The sequence below is a fragment of the Rutilus rutilus genome (assembly GCF_951802725.1).
Source record: "Rutilus rutilus genome assembly, chromosome: 2".
NCBI classification, from domain to species: domain Eukaryota; kingdom Metazoa; phylum Chordata; class Actinopteri; order Cypriniformes; family Leuciscidae; genus Rutilus; species Rutilus rutilus.
In genome coordinates this window covers 26,851,913-26,861,539 of record NC_140210.1, presented here as the reverse complement: position 1 = coordinate 26,861,539, position 9,627 = coordinate 26,851,913, and the positions used below count along the sequence as shown (strand labels likewise).

At 36.0% G+C, this 9,627-nt stretch overlaps 1 protein-coding gene across 1 annotated transcript in view; it reads right to left on the bottom strand.

Annotated features, from left to right (window-relative positions):
* The window catches only part of vps8 (VPS8 subunit of CORVET complex), a 145,053-nt gene extending 142,043 nt beyond the window's left edge, over positions 1-3,010 (bottom strand). The window contains exons 1-4 of the mRNA XM_084389952.1: positions 2,842-3,010; positions 2,467-2,535; positions 1,387-1,515; positions 1,161-1,259 (exon numbers count right to left, since the gene is read on the bottom strand). Of these exons, the coding sequence (XP_084246078.1) occupies positions 1,161-1,259; positions 1,387-1,515; positions 2,467-2,535; positions 2,842-2,913 (369 nt within the window). The 5' untranslated portion in view covers positions 2,914-3,010. The remainder of the gene's footprint in view (positions 1-1,160; positions 1,260-1,386; positions 1,516-2,466; positions 2,536-2,841) is intronic.
* Positions 3,011-9,627: the final 6,617 nt, after the last annotated feature.

Below are 9,627 nucleotides of genomic sequence, written 5' to 3'. Positions count from 1 at the left end.
TCTAAATGCCATTTGAAATTTTCTTATAGAATGATCATTTTTATCAAGCTTGTATATTTAAGTTCAGTAATTTCACTTAAATGATAATTAATAGGTAATCTTCATTGCCATTTAAGTGAAATTATTGAATTGGCATTTAGAGGCTTTTGCATCTGAACTCTTCATATACACACACACACACACACACACACACAAACACACAAACACACACATATACATATATTGTATTCATTTATTAAATATATATTGTTATCATACATACAACGTACTGTATTTACGCACAGCATATTTAGTATAGTATAGCATAGTATTGCATAGCATACACCAATGAGCCAAAACATCATGACCACCTGCCTAATATGCTGTTGTTCCTCTGTGTGCTGCCAAAACTGCGCTGACCTGCTGAGGCATGGACTCTACAAGACCTCTGAGGGTGTCCTGTGGTATCTGGCATCAAGACCTTAGCAACAGATCCTTCAAGTCCTGTAGGTTGCGAGGTGGAGCCACCGTGGATCAAACTTGTTGGTCCAGCACATCCCACAGATGTGGAGGCCAGGGCAACACCTTGAACTCTTCATCATGTTCCTCAAACTATTCCTGAACAATGTGTGCAGTGTGGCAGGGTGCATTATCCTGCTAAAAGAGGCCACTTCCCCCAGGGAAACACCATTGTCATGAAGGGGTGTTCCTGGTTTGAACCAATGTTTAGGTAGGTGGCATGTCAAATGCATGTCCACATAAATGGCCGGGCCCAGTGTTTCCCAGCAGAACATTGCCCAGAGCATCACATTCCCACCAACGGCTTGTCATCTTCCACATGCAGTGCATAATGGTGGAACATCACTTCCATAGGTAAACGGCACACTGTTGACCAGGAGCAACCCACAAGCCTTTCTCGTTTCAAAGATTGTCTGACCCAGTCACCCTGCCATAACATTTTGGCTCTTGTCAAAGTTGCTCAGATCTTTATTCCTTCCCATTTCTCCAGCATCCTAACACGTTAATTAGGAGAACTGATTGTTTCTTTACCATCTAAACTACCCAGACCCTAATATGTGGCTTTGTTAGGAGATGATCAATGGTATTCGCTTCACCTGTGACTGGTCATAATGTTTTGCTCATCAGTGTATAAGCAGTGGATGAAGTATTATTACTCTTACCGCAGCAGATACTATCTGGGCTGAGATGCCTTTCAGCACACTGCGTCTAAGAACAGATCCATGTACTGTAGTGTTAGTTTCCACTGCTTTCCTCCTCCTGAAATGAACAAACACAGACTAATTACTAAAAGGAAAAATACTATATTCAATCACAAACATGCATCACAACATCAATATAGAGCATGTGCTGTCAATGTGTAGCCAGGTAGAGAAAGTGTCCGTTCCTTTTTAAGTGTGTGCGGTCTCCACTGTCAGAGCTGGCCAGAGAAGAGGTCTCACAGGAGTGGGCATCAATGTTCTCTGTGTTCAAAAGACACGTATCCTCTAGAATAAATGGCTCGTCCTCATCTTCAGGCTAAAAAAAGAAAAAGTTTTGACAATTGAAATATTAAGCATGTTAAAACAAAAGCACTAATACAAAACAAAGACTATAAATCTTACTATTAAACCAAATGGTTTTGGTTTGTGAAATACAGATATAATGAAAAAAAGCATACATACTTTACCAGTGAAAAGTTTGGATGGATATAGTTGTTGATCATGGCCTAAAGGCTTATTCTTGCAGTTAGTTTAATACATTATCATTAAAAAGTTTGGGGACAGGAAAGATGCTTTAAATTGATCGAATAAAACAATATAGACATTTACAATGTAACAAAATATTTAGATATCAAATAAATGCTGTTTGTTAAAGTATCACAGTTTCCACAATAATATTAAGCAGCACAACAGACCGTTTTCAACATTTATAGTAATAAGATGTCTCGCATCAAATCAGCATATTAGAATGATTTCTGTAGGCTAATGTGACACTGAAGACTGGAGTTAATGGCTGATGAAAATGCAACATCCAAGGAATACATTACATTTTAAAATATATTAAAATAGAAAACAAGCAGTTATTTAAAATTGTAATAATATTTCACAACATTACTGTTGTTATTGTATTATTAATCAAATAAATGCAGCAGGGGTGAGCTTTAGAGAATTCCTTCAAAACCATTAGAAATATCTTACCAGCCCCAAACTTTCCAACGGAAGTATATTAATTGTGTCTACATATCAACTTCTTTATGAACCATTTTAATTATAATTTTAATGGACAATATTAGTGGATATGAGTGGATAACATTTTGATCACCCAAATGATCATAGTTCGCATTTGCATTAAATCTGAAGTGTGTAAAATACTCATGTTAAAGAGTGAGTAGGTGTGCCCAAAATTTGACTGGCATATCCGCATATCTAAAAGGGTGCTGTTGCTGTAGGGTGACTATAAAGGTAAAAGATAACCTGACATACTGACCTCATTCAGAATGCTCTCCAGGGTCGGAGGAGTGTCCACTTGAGGGATGTCAAACTCTTTATCATCAATCTAAGAGGTAAATAATGCTTAATATTAATATACTTAATAGTAATACATACATGTATCAAAGTAGCAAGATGCCTGCAATGACTGTGAATACTTTAGGCTTCTTCCCACACATACTGTGTACATGATAGCAGCTTAACATTTGAAAACAACATTAACATTTACAAAAACATATGACACACAAATCACGAACTAATTGACTAAGAAAAACCAAAACACATTAAACGCAGGACAACGCGAAGCTTGTTAAAATAATTAACTAAATGAAACACAAGCATACACACAAACACTGAAGCAGCTCAGTCTTACCGCCTCTATTTCCATTAAATTGAGCTGTGAGGACGCAGAAACAAGACTGCGACTGTCTGGAGATTCAGCCATTGTACAGTCTTAGATCAGTCGTCGGGTGTAATATCATTTATATGATATGTTTATCAGTTGTAGTCATAATGTTCTGCACCAACAGTCTACATCCTTGAAAGTGTCGGAAGAGGTGGGACTTAACGGCATACGTAACCATTCCACTTCCTGTTTAGAAATATTTGTAATTTACAATACAATGTTCCTTTTAATTTAAATCGTACAATATCAGTGTCTATAATTATTGTTATATTATTATTTTGTATGCATTTTTATGTTTTGTTTTGCGTTTAGTTTAATTATTTATGTATTTTTACTTTTCTTTTCACTTCTTTGTTCAGCCCCAATTTCACTTCAGTTTTACACATAGACTGTAAAAAAAAAAAAAAAAAAAAGTAAAATGGTCAAATGTTTTTTTATAGTGAAACAAAACAACATGGACATTAAAAGTTGCATTATGTTCGGACCCTGCCAAATAGCAATAATAATAATAATGACAATTTAAATTAATTCATATTTTTGACTTAGTAAGAAAGTTAGTCTTAGTTATTTATTTACAATTAGCCTACATATCATGACTCACTATAAGCCACACAGACTGCTTTAAAACAAATAGTTCGTATTAATTATTAGAATGTTAGCTTCTCCACTGGATATATTTGCAAGCTATATTTGACCAGTCGTCTCATTGCAGAGGTTTGCTGCCCCCATGCGTTTATGATTATAATAAGCATTTCTGAAATTATTCAATTTGTTGATATTACTTTACACATCATTTCTTAAAAAATGTTTGCCCAATTTGGAAACGTGTGACACTGTGTGATAGTTTGTATTGTCTTTTGTGACAATGAAAAAAATTCATATAGCCTAGTGTATAATTAGGACTCACGTGGGAATCAGATCCCATTCCCGTTTACACATAACTCCATATAATTCCATTATAGCCCAACAACTATTCCTCACAACAGGCCATGGTAATGCTTTCACACTTCTTTTTCACACAGTGCACTCCATTTAAATAATGGTTATTATTGATAAATTCAGATTTGATTTACTGTCACATCGGTCTGAATTGGAGTGACAGTTCTATTGAAAAACAACCTAACAGCTTATGAAACTGTAGGGTAATTATACCATAGTGTATCATGCATGAGATAGATATGGTGCACTAACTAACCCATCCTTTGTTAATGAGAGACCTTTTCCACTTTTCATCTGCTGGCAGAGATACACCAGAGACAGCAGGCAAATGTCAACCTCGTCATTTCATTGCTCTGAAAACAAAAGGACACTGGCTCTGTTGCGGTACGTAATGACAGACCTCACATTGTTACTGTTCCATTCAGTTCTTTCTGATATGCCGAAGAGGTGTGACAATAAAATTCCAAAAGTGCAGCCAGTTACTGTGTATGATTAATGCTAAACAATCAGCAGTGTGCATTTGTTGTCTGGAGTAGTAGAGTTAGTGAGATACCACTTTCTCTCATTTAGAGATATTTCAGTTCTCGTGGTTCCAGGAGAAGTATTTGACTGCTAGTCACAGATGGATGATCGTACACCGCTCTCTGTTTGGCTGAAGGAAGATCTGGAGAGGAATACAAAGATGGGGTGGTGTTTCTGGCTCTGGTTCAGGGTCACCCGCATGGACATATTTAGAACCAGCATCTCAGAATAGACTACTTGGTCCAAGAACACTATAAGACCAAATTTCTGTTTATGCAATTGAATACTGTGTTGCAGTATTGGTTTATTGGATCATTGGTTTATTTATTCAAAAATGTGGGGTTTGTACGATTTTTTAAAGCTCATTAATGCTGCATTTATTGGATCAAGTTAAAATATAAATGTAATATATTTCAAAAAGTTATTTATTCCTGTTATGGCAAAGCTGTATTTTCAGCATTACTCCAGTCTTCAGTGTCACATGAACCATTTCTTATTATTGTCAGAGTTGAAAACATTTGTGCTAAATATTTTTGTGGAAACCATTATTTATATATATATATATATACATATATATAGGCTATATATATATACAGTATATATATATATATATATATATATATATATATATATACAGTATATACATATATATATATATATATATATATATATATATATATATATATATATATATTACATTCAGGATTAGATTAATTGAAAACTGAAAAGAACAACATTTATTTAAAATAGTAATCTTTTACAGTATAAAATTTCATTTTCCTTGCTGAAGAAAAGTATTATTTATTATTAAATTATTTATTATTTTTAATAAAAAAACATATAGCCTAGTCTACTGACCTATCGTCTCGGCCAGTCCTTCGGGAATTTGCAGCTGGCTTTTATGTAGATAGTGTTCAAGTTTAAACATGAGATATAATTAATTTGGGGTATCAATCAATCGGGCGATCTTTGGTCTTATCAATCTAACTTATTACTTGTATGTAGGCTATTATTTCACTTAAATCATGTACTAGAGTGCTGCTTACGTTTGACTGAATTCTTTGCTTGTTTATTTCCTATTGTCTTGTTGTTAATTTAAATGTTGTTGTTCAATAAATATTATTTTATATAAATAATATATGCCATGTTTGGTATAGAGAAATGGTCCGTTAGTGATCGTGATGTGGACTTCAGTGAAAGTTACATTATTACTCCATTAGATGGCGGCAAATGCCGTCTCTATGAGTGAGTCAGAACAAGGACATATAGATAATATCTATGGTTTTAGCACTGTCATGGGAAGGACAATAACGAACTATCGCTTTCCTCAGCGGACATTCAAACTAATTTTTGGTATAGCTGCTACAATATTATGGATATCTACCTGAAGAATGAATGCTATATCAGATGCAGGTAATACACTCGATTCGTTTAGCAGATCTTTCTCTCATAATACCATGACACTCTAGTAACTCTAGATACATAATACATCAAGCTTCAATGAAGCGACTCACTCAACGTTCCTTCGTTACTAGTTCTAAAGTAACGGAGGCTTGGGCTCAACTGTCAAACTGTTAACTTGAGTTGAGATTTGAGTCCATGGCGGAAGGAAGTAGTTCTGCACAAAATAAAACCTTAACCCTCTGCCTAAAAACCCCTTAGCTGTTGTAAATTCACTGTAAAACACGGCTTCAATAGGCTTATATAATTAAATATTCATTTTAATATTTATTTTATTCATTAAAAAAATACCAGCAACAAAAAATAGAAAGTTATAACACATGTATTCCTCCGCCAAGCAATGTAGTTCCAAAGTGGTTGCCAAGCAACACATGCAGCAACCAGTCTATGGCAGCAACAAAGAATCAACGGCAGTTGCGCAGTAATACTAATGTAATGAGTATCAGAATCAAGGACCGGAACTATCTGTTTAATAAGAGGGGTTTTAAAGACACTCTATTTACTCACGTGTGCTGTCGAATTGTTGTATAACGCAATATCACACTCATAGCAGTGCGATAATATTTAAATAGATTTTAAAGAATTACAACTACAGTCAGGGCCTATAGGCTTATATACTGTATTTTAAACGTGTACATAGAATATAAATAGCACATCAAGTATATAGCCTATTATAGAATTCCTCTTTCAGAAAAATGGTTCAAAATATTAATGATTAATTAGTCCAATGCAAGAATGAACATGTACATGGCCAAGTTACTAACATAATACTACATTGGGAAGTTTCAACATACTAGTTCAGATATTGATTCATAATTATTACATTATGCCTACAAGGCGATTTTGGTAATAGACAAATTTAATATTTCTCTCTTTCTCTTATCCTCTTACTCTCAGCAATCGTCATAATATTTGCAGCATGAATTAGATGAATTGTCTTCAAATATGTACTAACTAGAGAATGTATGCAGTATGAGTTTACTTTCAAATGCATGATTTTTGAAGCCACCCACATCAACCACAAGGCAATTATTTCATTTGAAAAGCTCTCATTTTAACATAATTGTAATTATGAGGAGGCAGGGTTATGGTTAGGGTTTATTAAGAACATCATCAACCTCTTCAGAAATCCAGCTGCATATAATTAAAGAGAGACAAAGTGTTTCAGTCCAACATCCGTTGAAAGCACTGTTAAATATGACTCTGCGCACCACATGCACCTGAGTAAACTCAAGGTGATTTTCTCCACATTAGACACTCAATAGAGATGATCAGGCTTGAGATGTAGCCAGCATTGCAAGAGTAAGAGAAGGTGAATCTGTCAATGGTACATCGGAAATTGGGAATGTCTCCATGGTGACACAACTATTCTGGCCATGATTCACAATTCACTTCCAAGGTTATTCTCACTGTCTAGATAAAGTCAGCTGAGTCTATCTATTATTCATGATTCAGTTCAGAGTCTTCACAGAATTCGCCAAAACTTGTAGATGACAGAACAGGTTCTCTTTGCAAGAACTTCTGTTCATCGTGGTGAAAGAAAGTGGCTCTTTAGCTCGGCTGCCGTATAATAAGGGGATGACTGGCCATGCAAGGTGTAATCTGAAAAGCCCAAAATGAGCCTGAGATCTTAAAGTGAGAACAGCATTAAAGAGAGTAGAGAGATGAGTGAGGTAGAAACACTGATCAGAGGATGGACTGATAAAAAAGGAGGCGAGTAGACGGGACTGTGGGAGAAAGACTGTGCATAAAGGAAAACTTTGTGACACTAATCATGTTAAAAGATGTCCTTGCTTACACTGAAGCGCACCAAGATCCTTGTTGGACTTGGAACATTCCCCAAAAAAGGAAATATACATACATTTTTAAAAATCCATTATTGTCTCCCTCTTTTATATGACTTCATATTTCACATGTCTTATAGCATGTCGTGTGTCAACATCATCTCAATTCACTGCAACACAAAATGCCATTTAGGAGAGGGGGCGGAAACATACATTTCTAATCGAAACTCATCAAGACAGAATAACTCACTAAATGTTATGTAGAACGGAGAAACACCCGAGGGAATCAGATATCATTTCATCTGGCTGAACAAAGAGAGCTGGAAAAATCACGGAGAATTCTCTGGTAGACAGTTAATTGAGCAGGGCCAGTTTAAACACAGGACCTGAGATACTTGCAGCACTAATTGGCCTTCCGATGTCCCTAGAGGAACAGAAGGAATGAGTGTGTGTGTGCGTGTGTGTGTGTGTGTGTGTGTGTGTGTGTGTGTGTGTGTGTGTGTGTGTGTGTGTGTGTGTGTGTGTGTGTGTGTGTGTGTGTGTGTGTGTGAGTCAGTGAGAAAGCAACAGAGGGAAATATAGACAGAAAGAAAGAGCAAATGCATTATAATTTCAACCAGGGACCGAAGCAGGCAAACCAACTGTTCCTTCAAAAGGGAGACATGCTTTCTCAAAAAACTGGTTGAAGGTTCTTCACAAGTTCATAGGATATTGATGTTTGTGCAATATACTTCTTTATATGATGCAATGCTTAATAGATGGGATTATAAAAGAAAATGTTAATGTAGTGGTACAGTCAGGCTTCATCAGCAAGATGTCAGACATCAGTATATATCCACATCAGGGTCCAAATAATTGTATTTTTCTGAAGCATTCCTTTTTTTTTTTTTTGTAAAATGCAATCACATCATAATCATGATGATTATTGTGTATTACCACCTACATTGTTGTGTTTAAATGAACAAAATTTATACTAAAATTAATTGGAATTCATATTCCGTAAAGCATGTAAACATGATAACCCGACTGTCAAGTCAAGTCAAGTCATCTTCATTTATATAGCGCTTTTAACAATGTAGATTGTCTCAAAGCAGCTTCACAGAGATAAGCGTATAATTTAAGGTAACAGAGATTGTTTCGGCTTTACAGCAGAGTTAAGTTATTTCCATCTAAAGTTAGTTTTAATTGATTTGGTTCCGTCGCAATGATCATTTGTTATTAAATTAGGGGCCGCTAAGACGACACCATTCTCTCTACACAGACTTTAAACGCGAACCTGTGAGAAACACTGATGGCGTTCACATGCGCATTTAGAATGGGTTCTATAGTTATGTGCGTTAGAATATACGCAGGTTTGGAATTCCCTACAAGCCAAGCCTAAACAAAATACTTGTCTTTCCTTATAAATTTTGATAAGGAATTTTATTTTATTTGTTGCTTTGGGGTAGGACCGCGAGACGAATTTTCCCGACAACGCCTTATCTGTAGAGTGGTAGTGGGATCCTCCATAGGGAGAGACTAGTTGGCACTTCAGCACTGCGTTGTCATCGGTCCAGGTGAAGGTCCTTCGTCAGATCTGGATACGGCCCGGATCCGGCAGGCTGCAGGAAAAACCTTGGGATAAACACAGACACTAAAATTAGCGTAGATGCCATTCTTCTCATGATGTAACGAGTACATCAGGATTTTTGGGAAGTGTTCCCGGTTCCGGCTGACCTAATCTATGCAGCATAACATTAAATTATAGAAGTCTATAATGTATTATGTGAAAGCTAGGTCAAAGAGATGTGTCTTTAATCTGGCTTTGAACTGACAGAGTGTGTCTGCTTCCCGGACAATGGTAGGAAGACTGTTCCAGAGTTTTGGTGCTAAATAGGAAAAGGATCTACCGCCAGCAGTGGATTTTGATATTCTAGGTATAATCAACTGGCCGGAATTTTGAGATCGTAATAGACGTGACGGACTATAATGCGTTAAGAGCTCGCTCAAGTACTGCGGAGCTAAACCATTCAGTGCTTTGTAAGTAATCAGCAATATTTTAAAATTT